Source organism: Aquarana catesbeiana, linkage group LG04, assembly GCF_042186555.1.
Source record: "Aquarana catesbeiana isolate 2022-GZ linkage group LG04, ASM4218655v1, whole genome shotgun sequence".
NCBI lineage: Eukaryota > Metazoa > Chordata > Amphibia > Anura > Ranidae > Aquarana > Aquarana catesbeiana.
Window position 1 is genome coordinate 574,499,539 of NC_133327.1, and position 17,136 is coordinate 574,516,674.

The window sequence follows — 17,136 nt, forward strand, 5'->3', positions numbered from 1 at the left end:
CGAGCTGTGTGGTTTATTACCCAGATTTCTAGACATGTGCTGGACCTTCAGTTATATGTGCGGCCTTAAAGGGGTTGAAAAACCTTCTGTGGTGCTGCAGCCCCGCCAGCCCCCCGTTTTACGTGCCTGACCCCGATCCTTCTCCGACCAGGAACGAGCACACCAGCTCTAGCTGATGTCTCATGTCCTGATTGGCTAGATTGATAGCAGTGCAGCCATTGGTTCCTGCTGCTGTCAATCAAATCCAATGTCGGGGGGCGAGGCCGAGTCCTGCATTCTGTGTGAATGGACACAGATGCGGGACTCGGGAGCGCGCCCGCACGGGTGTCCACCAAGGAGAGCGCTTCTCCAACGTGGGCACTCGATGCAGGGAAGAGCCAGGAGCGCCGCTGAGGGACCCCAGAAGAGGTAGATCGGGGCCACTCTGTGCAAAACGAACTGCACAGTGGAGGTAAGTATGACTTCATTTTTTTTTTTTTTTTTTTCAAACAAGGGTTTACAACCCCTTTTAGATTGTACACAATCATTTTAGATTTTTCTAAATCATAAATTGTAATTCAAATTAACTGATACTTGTTTACTTGTATGTTATGTGCAGATGGTGTTTGTATCATTGGGTGCCCCACGGCGGGAAAGAAAAGGGGAAGGAGTGCAGCTTCCAGCATCGTGTCTGCCTCCCCCACAGAAAGAAAACATCCCCATGCTGCTTCTTCTACAAGAACCTCACCTCACCACTCTCTTCGACTTGCTGGAAATGTTGGCTTCATTTAAGCCTCCATCAGGAGAAATGAACTTAGAAGATGTTGAGGTAAAATTATTTTTTTATCTGCGTAGTAAACCTAAGGCCTCTTGCATATTGCAGCTTGAAAAAGCTCAGTACAGCTTTTGTTTTTTTTACTGAGCTAATATACGGCCCATTAATTGTAATGTGCCTATGCACACAGGCGTGTAAACAATCGCCGTGCATTCTTCAGTAAAAATAAAATAGAAAAATCTGCATTTTTAGTCCGTAATGAACACCTCATGCGAGCAAATACACGCGCAAAATGTGTGCAAATGCTCATTTACGTATTGTGCAGAACAAAAAAGCGAGAATAAGTTTTCGCGCGTGTGCGAATTTGCGTGAAAATTGCACAAACGCATATACGGGAAAGGGTGTGAAAATGAGTGCAAATACATAATAAAAAACTTCTGAAAAAGTAGATGCTCAAACAGGAGTATCGTGTGCAAGATGCCTTAATCTAGGTACACTTTTTTGGGTTTTTTCCTGCTGACTGAAAGAAAAAAATGGATTCCTGCATCCGAACTGGATTCCTGGAAAAATGGATTCCTGCATGAACGTTTGCGCTGATACCTCACATGTGTGGTTTGAATGTTGTTTACATAGGGGGGGCGCAACTTGCGTATGTGTTTCCTTCTGCATGCGAGGACGGGGGCGCTTTCATTATTTTTTTGTTTATTTTATTTAATTCCTCCTCCAGGCAGGAAAGGCTGAGATGAAGGGAAAACAAAAAAAAAAAAGAAGTATCTCAGGCTTTCCTGCCGAGTCCCCTAGCTTTGTTTACTTCCGCCAGCCCGGACGTGATGTCATAACTTCGCGCTCAGGCCTCCGAGAGTCATAAAGATTGGCGGGGACTATCTGTCCTAGAAATCTCTATAGCTAACTTCCGCCGGTGGTGGATTCCTTCTCCGGCTCGCCGATCAAATGGGCGATCCGGGAGCAGCACCGGGGGGGCATCCCCTCCCGCTGCCTGTAAGAACGATCAAGGGGCTGAACAGCCGTTATGATTGTCCTTACGGTGAAGTGAAGGGAATCGCCGGCTGAAAAAAATTATATCTGAATGATGCCTGCATCTGCAGGCATCATTCAGATATCACCACCGAAAGCCCAGGACGTTATTTGGCGACCAGCGGTTGGCAAGTGGTTAAAGCTTCATATCAGTTCTTGATAGACCTTATACAATGGAATGAGAGTGAATTGCATATGCCACTATGCTTGAAATTTGTGTATATTTTTCTTCATTGCTGACAGTAAATAGGGCTACAAAGGATGGTGGACTATAAACTGCTCCAGGGACTGGAATTAATGTAGACCTGCGTCTGCACTGGGACTAGAGTCTAATTCTAAAGCCAAGCTTTGATATTCGGCAAACTTTATTCACCTTACCTGTCTTTGTAATCGTATTCCAATCCTAACACTTTTTGAACAGGCTTACGGTGTCCTATGTCAGAAGTCATATAGAAACAAAATATCCATGGTAAATTTCAAAGATTGTCTAATGTTTGGGAAATGTTTTTGCTGAAATCAATGGCAAGGGGAATGCACAGGCCAACATGTCCCCCCTCACTCAGCTATCCTTTTGCCATTGCTTGTCTTGGTAAAGTGCTCATAGTTGAGATTAGCTGCAGCTATGAATCGGCCATCTCCTTCATAGCTATTGTCAGATCAGCTGTGTCGGGGAGAGGGGGGGGGGGCAGGTTGGACCTCGATATTGGAGTTAGTAAGCACTTAAAACGGTGAGACAAAGTTCTACATGTACTTTGTCGAATAGGGAACAGAACTGTGAAAAAAATGAAAGATCTTTACCTATGTTAAGTTGAATATTTATATATTTGCCAAATGTTTGATAGAATTAATGGTCTTTTGATTACAGAGCGCTAGGTGTGAGGAGCTGCATCTTCATGCAGAGAACCTATCTAGACGTGTATGGGAGCTCTTGATGTTACTGCCCACGTGTCCCAATATGCTGCAGGCATTCCAGAATGTGTCTGAGGAGCAGGTGAGTAGAATGGTACTCAGCAAGTTAATTTCTTCTTTCTGCGGCTGTGCACTGCAAAGTAAAAAGTGTTTGCCTGCAAGCTGGATGTAGAAGTTCTAAGTATGAACTTCAAACAGATATTATAAAAACAACTTATGCAGTATCTACATTTTGTCTTGATTTTGGCATCTAGTATTCCCCTGCACAGCACCGCTCAGACTGGGAGAGGAAAACACTTTGACCCAGACTGGGCCATGCTGACAAGTAATCTGCTGGCAGTAGGAGGGAGTCAAGGTATAATCTAAGGACTGTGCTGCCTGTTCTTCATTGCCTAGTCATCAGACTGGGTGTGATTTTTGACCAAGATGTGCTGCTAAGAAGGTAAAGGACCTGGCAGTGTTTGAACCCTGGCAGCCAGGATCATGAAAGTGGCTGAACAGTATTACAATGAAAATGGCTGAATAGTATTAAAAGTTCTTTGGAAGTGAGAACAGTGTCTATATGCATTTTCAACGGTGGATGTAACTGCTTTGTTCTAGAGATCAGCTTCAGAGTTTTCAATTTTGATGGGTATCACAATTTCTTTTTTTCTATTTCCCTTTTATTTTAATCACATTTCTTCTCTGTTAAGGGAAATGATGGACCATGTTGGAAGGACTTGCTTCGCATAAAAAGTGCCCACAAACTTCTCTACGCTCTTGAAATTATTGAAGCTTTGGGCAAGCCTAACAGAAGGATAAGAAGAGAGTCTACTGTAAGTTATTTTGTTCTTTTTTGTTTTTCTTTTTTGTGTGTAAATTTTGCTGTTTCAAATTAAAATAGAAAGGAATTATGTTAATCTTACAGAACACATGGGCAGAGTATTCATACAACATGGTTTATAGGCATGTACCTTCAGGTGAAGGACACTGGCAAAGCTTTAGAAGTCACTCAGAGTGCCTTCAGTATAATCCTAATTCATTACAGGACAGTCTACACCTGGGTTACCACGTACTCTTTACAGACACACTTCCCCAATATTCTGCACTCTATTCCGTGAGTACCCTACAGAGGAATAGCCTCCCTTTTAGCTATGATGAAGACCAGGCGAAAAGGGTGTTGGTGCAGAATCGCAGAAGAACATTCACTTTGCCGAAGTCTTGCACAGCATTCAACCTCAGAGTAACAATGCATCCCTTGCACTGGAGCAAGAACAGGCTTAAACACCAGTTTCTGCATCTGGTTTTAGCTGTATTTCACACACAAAAGGGTTTATTTGACCAAAGCAAAATTCTCTGCATCTTTGTCCATCAAACACTTCTGCACTGGAAGACTATCCGGTCCAGGGCACTTCCCTGGTTTCATCAGCTTTAATGCTAGTTAAAATCCTCTAAAGGGATTGAAACCTCCAAATTTTTATCCTTCGATAAATGGGGAGAGGTTGAATCGTATTAAGCTAAGGACTCCTGAATCAAACTTTCTGTGACCTGGAACAAGGGCTTTGCTGTCCTGAGGATTCAAGTTATATCGTTAACTATAGTAAGACTCCTTGTTTTTGGCAATGGATCACATTCTGATAGTCGCGTATATGTTTTATGGTCACATTGCTCCTTTATTTCTGTAGTGCTCTCGCTAATTATCGCGTTTTGTAGAATAATTTGTGCGTTCTTCTAATAGTGTAGCTCTAGTGTTCCTGCAGTGTTTTGGGCCCGTGATCGTTTGTTGTAATTCAAGCTCAGCTAAACGGCTAGTGATAGGATGGTAGCTTGGCATTCCCGTTTTGCTTTGTGAACATGGTCATAAAGACTCCGCTAGCTACACTCTTTTGTGCCTCCCACTGTGTATGTGGAGAAACATCAGGGGTATTATTAGTTTTAAAGTATTCGCCCAAAGAGCATTTAAGAGAGCTAAGATTACCTGGGTCGCTCAAAATTAGAGTCTAATATTCAGCTTTTTGTTTGGATATCCTTTTTGGGAATTGGGGAAGGAAAGAGGGGTGGGAAAGGGTGCACAGAATTGGGGTGGGAAAGGGTGGGGGCCTTTGTGCAGCCATCTCTAGACCCACCCCTAAATTAAATATTTTTTTAACACTTCAGGTTCACATGGCTAAAAGGATTGGGATGTGTGTGGGTTTTTTTTTTTTTTTTTTTTTTTTGGGGGGTGGGGGGGGGGGTGTAGGACAACACAAAACTAATAAGGGTGAAATAGGGTATGGGATATATGTATATATATATATATATATATATATATATATATATATATATATATATATATATATATATATATATATATATATATATATATATAATGTATGTGTGTGTGTGTGTGTGTGTGTGTGTGTGTATATATATATATATATATATATATATATATATATATATATATATATATATATATATATATATATTTATATATTATAAATATCCCCTTAAATAAAGTAAACACACAGCACAAGTAGGGGGGAGAAGAAAGGGAAAATTTTACCCCCTCTTGCTCTCAAAAATGGAGTAGATGGAAGGGGGAACCTCAGAATTGTATGTCCACACTTGGGAGAGGGTTAATTCTTACCTTAGGAATGTCATGTATCATGTTTGTGATTTGTGAATGTTATGTAACTAGTTAAACCTGTAAGTAGGAACGGATACTTTTTTTTTTTTTTTTTTTTTTTAAGGGTAGCTCCAGCCAAAAAAAACTATTAAGCTTTTTGGATAGCATAGGGAAGGGTTAACACTCCTGTAATGTTTATTTTGCTGTTTGTTCCTGTTCAGAAGATTTCACCTCACTTCCTGTCCCAATGACAATTGGATTTTGAAAATTTTGGGTTGTTGTGGAAACAAGCCTTGGTGATAAAGCATCAGTGGAGACACCTTTTTTTCTCGTAATAACTCTTATACCGTGTACACTAGAGGGGACTTTTGAGGGACTGAACTCCAAAGGACTTTTTGACGGACTTTCGACGGAGCTCCGACGCAACGGACTTGCCTACACACGATCACACCAAAGTCCGATCGTTTCGAACGTGATGACGTACGACCGGACTACAATGCGGAAGTTCATAACCAGTAGCCAATAGCTGCCCTAGTGTCGGTTTTCGTCCGTCGGACTAGCATACAGACGAACGGATTTTTAGACCGGACTCGAATCCGTCTGAAAGATTTGAAACATGTTCTAAATCTAAAGTCCGTCTGATTTTTCGGCAGCAAAGGTTCGATGAAGCCCTCACACGATCGAATTGTCCGGCAGATTCCTTCCATTGGACCTTTGCCGTCAAAGTCCGGTCGTGTGTACACAGCATAGCAGGAGTGAATTTCCCTTCCTAGGGATATATTTCCTGCCACTTCCTGTTGTCTCCCTCCGTTTGTAAGTAGGAGTAGTTTGTAAGTCGGATGTTTGTAACTAGGGGACCGCCTGTAATCTAACTGGGAATATGCTTTAGCGCTCTGTAGGGGAGAGTAGAGGTCCCCGTGGAGTTGTTTAGGATTAGGGTTTAGGGGGACATTGAAATCACCCTCTAGTCTAGAACAACCAAACCTGATTGAAAACAAGACAAAAGAGACTACACCTTACAGAAAAAGCGGACCTGGTTCACATTTGGCCAATAAATGTTAGCTAACGTGATCGGTCTACCTCTTGGCGTACCTTTCTGGTCTGCAAGTTGATCGAAAGGACAAATGGGGTCTATTTAGAGAACAGAATGGAAGCTCCTCGAGTTTTTGATGTTGCATCAAAAATCTTATTAGAGAAGTTTGCTGTTGAGCCAGACTTAAAGTGAGTCTCCTGGGGAAAAAAAATTACATGTGCCCTATATACTGTATGTGTACTTCAGTTAGAATGGTAGGTTTTTTTCCCTGGTTCACTGGAGACATTTTTTCTTCGGCATTAGAAGAAAGAATCTTAAGGGTGGAAAATGTCTCTCTTGGAGAAACCCTGGGCAGATTATATAGCACTCAAAAGGTATCCGACCAACTTGAAGAATCGTGAAGAAGTACCAGAACACCTGACACTTGTATTTGCTGTACAGCAGAGGCTAAGGCAGGGGTCTCAAACTGGCGGCCCTCCAGCTGTTGCTGAACTACAAGTCCCATGAGCCATTGCAAGGCTGATGGTTACAAGCATGACTCCCACAGGCAGAGGCATGATGGGACTTGTATTTCCGCAACAGCTGGAGGGCCGCCAGTTTGAGACCCCTGGGCTAAGGAGAGGAGAGAAGGGCTAAACCCCCCCCCCCCCAAAAAAAAAAAAAAAAATGTGACCATGAGAGAAAAGGGGAGGGAAAGTCCAGAGAGGGAAAGCAAGATGGCTGACGGGGTGGGAGAGGGCAGGGGTAGGTGGTAGAGGGAGGAGGGGAGCCCTAAACCAGGGGGGTCTGACAAAGAAGACCTAAGGGTACAAATCTAGCCTTGAATGCCTTGGTTAGGCCAATTTATGTCTTTCCTACAGTGCGAATCCTACTTCGTCTGAGCACAAACCTATTAATGTACACTCATTGGGAATTTTTTTTTTTTTTTTTTTTTTTACCAAAGACATGTAGCTGAATAAATTTTGACCTAAATTTATGAAGAAATTTAGATTTTATTGCATATGTTTATAGATTGTAAGCTCTAACAAGCAGGGCCCTCTGATTCCTCTTGTACCAAATTGTAATGTAACTGTAATGTCTGCCCTCATTTTGTAAAGCGCTGCGCAAACTGTTGGCGCTATATAAAACCTGCATAATATAATAATAATAAAGTAGAAAATATAGTGGTTTTGTTTTCAAATGATATAAAATATATAATTAAAAAACCCAGTGGTGATCAAATACCACAAAAAGAAAGCTCTATTTGTTTGAAAAAAAAATTATATAAATTTTATTTGGGTACAGTGTTGCACGACCGCGCAATTGCCAGTAAAGTGCTGAATAGAAAAAAAAATGCTCTGTTCATGAAGAGTATAAAACCTTCCAGACCTCAAGTGGTTAAGATAATAGAGCAAGAGAGGAAAACTGACTAGAATTGCGTCAAACTGACCCAGAGGAACCTGGTATACAGACATATTCTGACTTCTAGCAGACATCCCCTGGTCTCTTACCAGCAGGTCAAATCTACTATCTCAAGGCCCTCTATTTCATCCTGCTTCTCAGTCTGGCTTTAATGGCATGGTTGTTGAAACCCAGGTGATAAAGGATAGGTTTTAGAGCCTGTGATTCCTACCTTGCTAAAAGCAAGAAAAGCCTTCTTCCATGGACATATCGCACCTGGAAATCCTTTTTGCCTGGTATAAACGCAGGCACTTCGAGCCCAAAAAAGACTCTGTACCTCGCATTTCTGGCCTTCCTACAAGCAGGTCTTGACCAGAAATTGGCCTCAAGTACTCTGGCTTCACTGTCCATTGCAACAACCTCTCTTAAAGGTATATCTTGTATTAAAACGGTTGTATACCCGCAAAATTTTTTTATTTTTTTTTTTACCCCTGTAAAGCAAAAGGCATAATGAGCTAGTATGCACCACATACTAGCTCATTATGAAATGCTTACCTTAGAACGAGGCGTCGGCATCTTACCTGGTCCACGCCGAGGGAGCTGTCATGTTGCCTCAGCGTGTCTTCCGGGTATCGCGGTTCCAGCGCTGTGCGTGGCTGGAGCCGCGATGTCATCACTCCCGCGCATGCGCGCGGGAGATTTCTTACCCGGCAAGGTCTGGCAGTTGCCGGGCCTTCAGCCGAGAATCCCCTGTGCGCATTCTAGGCTTACCTGTAGGTAAAAGTTACAAAAAACACTATACAACCACTTTAAGCCCCTCTTCCAGCACTCTGTTCTCCCTTGGGATCTTAACTTGTTTCTCTTTGCTCTGCTAAAACCACCCTTTGAACCTATCAGATATATCTGCCTAGAGCAGGGGTCTCCGAACTTTCTAAACACAGGGCCGGTTTACGATCTTTCAGATTTTAGGGGGACCGGAGTGGCTATTGGAAATAGAAAATGCCCCAGCACCAGTTGGATTAAAAAAAAAAATAATACATTGTGCCTGTAGTCAGTAGGAGGAGTAGTGCCCCCACCATTGGTATCAGTGGGAGGAATAGTTCTGCCATCATTGGTATTAGTGGGAGGACTAGTGCCCCCATCATTGGTATCAGTGGGAGGACTAGTGCCCCCATCATTGGTATCAGTGGGAGGAATAGTGCCCCCAATCATTGGTATCAGTGGGAGATAGTGCCCCCCATCATTGGTATCTGTGGGAGGAATAGTGCCCCCATCCTTGGTATCAATGGGAGGGATTATGCCCCATTGCTCGTGTCGGTGGGAGGAATAGTGTCTCATCATTGGTGTCAGTGAAAGTTTGGAGATCACTGGCCTAGAGAATCTTATGCAAAGTAGCCTTTTTTGTCACTATGGCATCTGCTAGATTTGTTTAATAACGTCAGCCCCTTTCCTGTAAAGAGCCTTTCCTCATTCTTCACAGTGATAAGACTGTCTTACTCCCAAGGCCCTCCTTTTTCCTGAAGGTGTTCTCAGCATTACACCTCTAAAGACATTCTCCATTCTTATGTTCTGTTTCTAAGCATCCTAAGGACTTATCTCTCAGTGTGTGGACAAAGCCAGAGCCATTAAGTATACCTCAAGGCTATTGCTCCAATCAGATGGACAGATTTCCTATTTGTCCAGTTCTCTGGACCTCTCAAGAGACCCCCTGCTTTGTGTCAACAATCGCACGATGAATATGAAATCTGATTGCAAGAGCTTACATTCTGAAGGAGAAATTGCCTCAGTAAGAATTCCACCAGATCCTGTTCATATTCGTTGCTTAGGGAAGTCCCATGATGTATGAATACTCTGCCTGTGTCCTGTACTGTAAATTAAAATTAAAGGAATTTTGGCTTCCCTGTAAACTTTGTATCTTGGAGGACAGTACAGGGCGCAGCCCTCTATTCCTTGGTTTACTCGCTTGCTACAAAACTGAGAACTCATGGAGTGGGGTAGGGTTATAGGGCCAGGTGCCCAGGGGGAGTGTTCTCTAAGAGCCCTTTCACACTGGGGCGGTTTGCAGGCACTATTGCGCTAATAATAGCGCCTGCAAACCGACTCGAAAGTGCCGCTGCTTTCATTCCAGTGTGAAAGCCCCGAGGGCTTTCACACTGGAGCGATGCGCTGGCAGGACGGTAAAAAAAGTCCTGCTAGCATCTTCGGATCGGTGAAGGAGCGGAGTGTATACCGCTCCTTCACCGCTCCTGTCCATTGAAATCAATGGGACGGCACGGCTATACCACCGGCAAAGCGACTCTGCAGAGGCGCTTTGCGGTGGTATTTAACCCTTTCTCGGCCGCTAGCGGGGGGTAAAACCACCCCGCTAGCGGCCGAATACCGACGGTAAAACGCCGCTAATAATAGCGGCGTTTTACCGCCGACGTCGCCCCCGCCCTAGTGTGAAAGGGCTCTAAAGCTTTGCCAGTGTCCATTCAACTGAAAGAATATTTAATATGTATGAATACTTTGCCTGTGTCCTTTACTTTACTACCAAGATATGGATTTTTTTCCTTTTATTTTTTACTTGGTGAGCCTGCAAGTAACGGAAAGTAAAGGGGGGGGGGGGGTCACTACTCCATTGTAGGACAAAGGTGACACCTTTGAACAACATTGTCAATTTAGGGAGAGGGTAATGTTAGATGCACTAGCAAATTAAGCCCTGGTTCACACTAATGTGATGCAGGAAACACAAAAGATTCGCTGCATTTCTTCGCATTGCACTGCTTAGTAATCGCACGGCATCCATGCGATCTGCTCCGAGTGTCAGTGTTAGATTAAGGACACCCGAAACAGATTGCAAAATGCCGTGCGATTGCCAGAATTGCATTGCATAGGTGTGAACACCCATACGATGCAATTTAGGCAGAGAAAAAAGGGTCCTGCACCATTTTGGTGTGGATGCAATGTGGTTGGAGCCATTCAAAATCTATGGGTCAAATTGCACCGCACAGACATCGCATGTGATGTGCACAGGAATGTGGTGCAATTCCTGTGCAAATCACATATGGTGTCTGTAATGCACAAGTGTAAACCCAGGCTAAGTGTCACCATGCACGTAAACGTCTAACTGTACAGTCTTTGTACAGAACTTGATTTACCAAAACTTTGGATAGTTTATGGAGGTCCTCCTTTCACAATCAAAACTTTAATACAAAGCATGCAGCCACCAAATATAAGGATTAGTAAGCTGCCATATATTAACATTTTTGTTTTTGGGTTTTGTACCGATTTAAGCCTAAATTTAGACTTTGGTCTAAACCGCCACGCCTCTGAAAAGCGAACCACGGTAGGATGGCTTTAAAGAGGCGTTTAACAGCAGGTGATTACGCAATGTGATGCCTCCTCACTGCCTGTTTTAACCCTGTAATTGTCTCACCAATCGCCCCATGGTCGCGGGGCATTTCTGCCAATCCCACATTCACTTAAATGGGTCACGTCAGAAGCAGTCATTTTTGCCACAGATGCAAAGCTTAGGGGAGTGCTAAAAATGACTAAACCTCATGTAATCATTGGTCTACACCAGGGGTAGGTAACTTTGGAGATGGAGATCTGCTTTAACAACACTGATTAAGTCAAAGATCACCGAGTACAGTGTCCTGTTAGGGCCGGTTCACACCAGAAACGCAATGCCAGAAAGCCATGTTCCATGTGTGTTTTCTGCACCGTTTTCAAAACACACTGCCTTTGTGATCTACTGTGGGTGATGATACGTTGTTAACCCCAAATGTAGATCGCAAACGCAGTGCACACTAAAAAAAAAGTATTACAAGAGAGTGCAAATTTGGGAGTGCGTTGCGGTCAGAATGCAGGGATCGGGAGTGCGTTGCGGTCAGAATGCAGGGATCGGGAGTGGGTTGCACTCAGAATGCAGGGATCGGAAGTGCGTTGCGAACACTCACACACGCGTCCTTTTCCTCCCATAGCATCCTACCTGTGCACTCAGGAGGCCGAGAGCCAGCACACTTCTGGACAGGGGGTGGGGCAGAAGCTGGCAGAGTGACTTTTCATATTAACAAGCTGGTGATTGGTTGCTTAGGACCTAGCAACCAATCACACCTGCAGGTTAACTTAGCCCCCCCCACCTCCGTCCTGAGCTGTGCTGACTCTCTGTCCCCGCTGTTCACTGATGACAGCAGAGGGGGTGGGGGACCGAAGGGAGGCTAAGAGCAGAGAGAGAAGGCAGGGGTCGGCAGTGCAGAAACATATAAAGAAGAAGGGGGGGCGCACAAACCTTGTGCATTACCTATTCCCGGTCTACCTGTCAGCTACTTGCGGTCAACAGGTAGGCCGTGATCGATGGGTTGCCGACCCCAGATCTACATGATTCCCAAGTTTCCTAATTTATTCTTCCTTCTGTCAACATGTTATCGTTTGTAGCGCTTTTTGTTTATATGAATGTGACGTACAAGCACCCTTAAAGTGATTCTAAAGGCTCAAGGTTTTTTTTTACCTTCATGCATTTATAGGCATGAAGGTAAAAAAAAACACCTATTGCAATACTCACCTGAGCCCCATCCCAGTCCAGCGATATGCACAAGATTCTCAGCTCTCCTTTATTGGCTGAGACAGCAGCGTGAGCCATCAATCACAACCAGTGAGCCAGTTGAGAAGAGAGAGTGGGCGAGGCCAAGCCTTGGCTCAGTGTCTGAATAGACACGCAGAGCAGCAGCTCGAAAGAAAGTCTTCTTCGGGCTCCCCCACAGTAAAAAGTTTGTCTGGGGGGCCACTCGGCAGGAGGGTGAAGCCAGGAGCATCTACAGGGGACCCAAGAAGAGGAGGATCAGGGCTGCTCTGTGCAAAACCACAGCACAGAACAAGTAAGTATGACATGTTTGTTATTTTAAAAGGAACTTGACTTTAATATCACTTTAAGTTGCAAAGTTCTGCAAACATATATAAAAGTAAAGATTGATTGCTTCAGCTAAAAGGTAAAATACATATTAATTAAAATCTTCTTACAGGGTAGTTACAGTGATTTGTATCCAGATTCTGATGATTCCAGTGAAGATCAGATTGAAAACAGTAAAAACACATGGAGCTGCAAGGTATTTTATTTCTATTCTTTGGGATACACACACAGTGACTGGTGGGGTGGGATGTAAGCCCTGCATCTAACAAGTTGGAAGCCCAAAAATAAAAGCTGCTTCATCCTGTTGCATTTACCATGGCACCCAGTAGTTGCGCTACAGTTTTAGTTTTGTCTCAGGTGTTAAATTACTGTATTTATCGGCGTATAACACGCACTTTTTTACCCTGAATATAGAGGGTAAACCGTGCCTGCGTGTTATACGCCGATATCTGTTTGTTTTTTGTTTTTTTTTACCAACAGGGTGGGGCTTGCGGCGATAGGACGGTCCGTCCCTGGGTGCCACCCATTGTGAGGGTGTCAGGCTGGCAGCCACGCCTCTCCTGGCCATGGGACAGCGCTGACGGTATACTTTAAAGTTCAGAAAATATTACTGCCAGCCCTTTGTTATATACCGCTCCTCCTGTGTAACTCTCAATGTAAATCTAAGCCTCTAAATCCCTCAATTAACGCCGCTCGTTATGGCTGCTCTCCTCCTCCTGCTCCGTCTCCTCCTCGAGTGTAGCTTTTGATTGGAGGAGAGCGGTTACATGACTGTCAATGAAAGAGTAGAGCAGTCGCATGACCGGGTCCGACGTTAATGGAGGTATTTAGAAGCTTTGATTTACAATGAGAGCGGCGTATGAGAAGGGGCTGACAGTGACGTTCTCTCAACTTTAGAGTATGCGGGCAGCGCTGTCCCAGGAGACTGGGGGTCTCTCAGGAGTGCGGGGGGGGGGACTTTATAATGCAAGGGGGTCTGTATGTTGTGCAGGGGGCTGTGGAAGGTTTTTTTTTTTTTGTTTGTTTTTTTTTTTCCACTGAAACTTCCCTCTTAAAGTTAAGGTGCGTGTTTTATGCCGATTAAATATGGTAAATTTATTGTGGCATTCTAGCAACTGTTTACTTTTTCACATCTGTGGATTGCTTACAACTTTTGGAAATCACTTCAGTCCATGTTGTAAATGCCATTTGTCTGTTATGCTTGACATGAATCCATAAGTCATAGAAAAACAGGATAAATCCTGTGTTGATCAGTATTACAGTAGAGAAATCACCTGCATAGTAGAGGCTTTTTCCTTGACATGTTGATCTGATCAGTTGATATGGAATTTATTTTTAGTTTGTAGCTTCTGGTGGTCTTCAGCAACTGATTGAAATCTTTAACTCTGGAATTTTGGAGCCCAAAGAGCATGAATCTTGGACTGTGGTGAGTTGATGTTCTTTTCGGTATTTCCATTAGATAATGATGTAATTTGCAATTTCTGCAATGCAAACAAGATAGTTCTCTCTGAATCTTAATTTGTATTTAAACCTGAGAACAAATATTTATTACCAGTCATTGGTTGTGGTGTCTACATTAGTTGTTTTTTTTTTTTTTTTCCTCACTTTATTATCCCATCATTATTTTTTTGGTGATCGCCCACAAACTCCAGGTCCCAGATGTCTGGATCTGCCTGAATGGCAGCTGAAAATTTTTCTAAAAAGAAGATACAGGTGCTTCTGAGTGTAGACTGTTAAGCATTTAATAATAGAGTAAAGGAATAAAACTCACATGGAGGACATCCGTAATGGGCATGTATAGTAACCTGGTGGAGGGCAACTCCACTGGTCCATACTGAGAGTCGTTTCACGCCACTCGTGAACCGGTCCAGCCCTGAGTACATTGACTGCATATCTTCTACCTAATAAAAAGAGACTGCAACTTAAAAGGACTATATGATAGACCCTGAATTGTTATAAACGCTCCTATGCTTGCTACTATCTACATGTTTGTCACAAGATTTTATAAGGCTAGGGTGAATAGGATCGGGGCCAAAGAGCAGCCATGCCTGGACCCAAGGCATATTGGATTTGAAGTCTTCATATTTTACTGTTGTTGACAGGGTATAAAGGGCCTTGACCCAGGATATGAAGTCCTCTTATAAAGCCCATTTGCAAATAACAGAGAGCTTATATTTTTCTTGGAAAGGGTATCAACGCTTTGAGCCTGTCAAATGAAAGCAATATAGACTCAACTGACCAGATTCTGGTAAGATGGATGGAGCTGTATTGCCTGGCGGACATTGTCTCAATTGCACAGAGCCTGCCCGGTCTTTGTGGATGAGATGACCCAGGAAGAACTTTACTGAGGGCTTCACAGAACAACTGTGGGCAGGCTGGTTGCAGTATAGCTGCCAGTAGTGATCATTGTATTCTGTTGGTGGAGAAAGCTCCCCGCTTGCAGAACACATTAGCGCTAATGGAGGGATTTCTCCATCAACACTAACTGTATTGATGTCGGAATCAAGTAATTTTTCTTTCCTTCATCCTGTGGAATTCATGACAATGTAGGCTTGGAAAGAGTCCGGAGTGGTAGGAGTCACCCTTCTTGAGATTAAAGCTGTAAAGTGCGGGATAAGAATTTCTTGAAAAATCAGGCAGTATAGCCATCAGGGCCTGGACTTTTGCCAGATTTGAGATTTTTTACTGGAGTTCCTTCACTGTAATATCAGCATTCAGGGAGAGGTTTTTGTTTTGAGATAGTGGGTTGTCAGATATTTCAGATGGACTCTTCCACTTCTGTGGGGAAGGGGCCAGGGAATGAACAAAGCCTGGAGAGGTGATGTTTGAATTCCGCTAGGGTGTTGATTGGGTTACTGGTAAGTACGTGATGCCTGGTTCTAATGGCTGTGGAATTTGGTTGTGGTGTGCTGTAGCGCAAATGTTTAGCTTACATTGTGCCATGCTTGTTGCTATGTTTAAAGCATATTTTTTCCGCTTGGTGTAACTGCCTCTCTCTGAAAGACATAAGTTTAGCCCATTTTTAAGTTAGTCAAGATGAGGACACATGCATGAAGTGGAGTTGGCCTTTTGAGCGATCTGTTCCAGCTCTGGTTCAGGTTCCTTGTTTCATTGGTCCCTCTGGCATTGTCGGCGGGAAGCAATCTATCACATGGCCTCTCTCGACTGCTATGTATGTGTCCCAGACTGTGGTGTGGTAGGAAACTTGTCTTCAGTTGAAAATATTCCACCGTAACCATCCGAAGCTTATCCAAAACTTCCATGTGGGAAAGTATGGAAGAATTGTTCACGGTCCAGAAGGAAGGTTTGGATCTTTATAAGAGGGAACGACAGTAAAGTATGACTGAGTCATAATCTGCCCAGGGTACCGAAGGGATAGCTCTGGTATTAAACTGTGATGGATCCATATGTGATTGATACAGGTATAGAGGTTTCTCCCTCCATACATCCACCAGGCCAGCCTAAGTGAACAAATTATTGTAGCATATGAAATCGGAGTTAGCTAAGGTAGTGATCCCAGAGGATTTATCCATCTTGGGATGTGTAGTCAAGCTAGAGTCTCCACATAGAAATACTGTGCCTCAGCCATGTGAGACAGGTAGTTCCAGGAGATGTGGGATAATATTCAAATTGTTTTAATGCCACTTTAGGAAACAAATGTAGCCACCACTTCTAAAGACTGTTATTCTGCAATATATTCTGCCTTTGGTTCTTGGGTTTAGTTGTACTTTAACCACTTCAATACCATGCACTTTCCCCCCTTCCTGCCCAAGCCAATTTTCAGCTTTCAGAGCTGTCGCTTTTTAAATGACAATTGCGCGGTCATGCTACACTGTACCCAAACTAAATTTTTATAATTTTGTTCCCACAAATAGAGCTTTCTTTTGGTGGTATTTGATCACCTCTGGGGTTTTTATTTTTTGCTAAACAAATAGACAGAGAATTTTGAAAAAAATAAGTGTTTGTTTCGGTTATAAAATTTTGTAAATAAGTACATTTTCTCCTTCACTGATGGGCACTGATGGGTGGCACTTATGGGCATCACTGGCAGGCATTACTGATGGTCACCGTGTGGCATCATATATGGGCACTGATTGGCATACTTTTTGGGCACAGATTGGCACCTCTGGTAGTCATCCCTGGTGGTCCTGGGTAGGCATCCTCGGGGGGTGGGGGGCTGCGTTGATAATCAGCGCAGACCCCCCTGTCAGGAGAGCAGTCGATCGGCTCTCCTCTACTCGCGTCTGTCAGACGCAAGTGAGGAAAAGCCGATAAACCGCTCTTCCTGTTTACAATGTGATCAGCTGTGATTGGACACAGCTGATCATGTGGTAAAGAGTCTCCATCAGAGACTCTCTTCCTAAAATCTGTGTTGCGTTGTGTCATTTGACGTCCAGTCAGGATAATGGAGCCACCGCCCAGCCATCATTTTGCTATAGGCTGGGCGGGAATTGGCTAAAAATAGCTCTGGTTTTAATGTAAGAGCATCGTATGATTTAAAAATTGAGAGCTGTTAAAATGAATGTAGAAAGCTTATATGTCGATTA

General features: G+C 43.5%; 1 protein-coding gene across 4 annotated transcripts in view; it reads left to right on the top strand.

Moving 5' to 3' along the window:
* USP34 (ubiquitin specific peptidase 34) overlaps positions 1 to 17,136 on the top strand; it is a 317,003-nt gene that overhangs the window by 149,664 nt on the left and 150,203 nt on the right. For all 4 annotated transcript variants that reach the window (XM_073628084.1, XM_073628086.1, XM_073628085.1 and 1 more), the window contains 5 exons: positions 599 to 808; positions 2,655 to 2,780; positions 3,391 to 3,513; positions 12,702 to 12,785; positions 13,929 to 14,015. In XM_073628084.1, the coding sequence (XP_073484185.1) occupies positions 599 to 808; positions 2,655 to 2,780; positions 3,391 to 3,513; positions 12,702 to 12,785; positions 13,929 to 14,015 (630 nt within the window). The remainder of the gene's footprint in view (positions 1 to 598; positions 809 to 2,654; positions 2,781 to 3,390; positions 3,514 to 12,701; positions 12,786 to 13,928; positions 14,016 to 17,136) is intronic.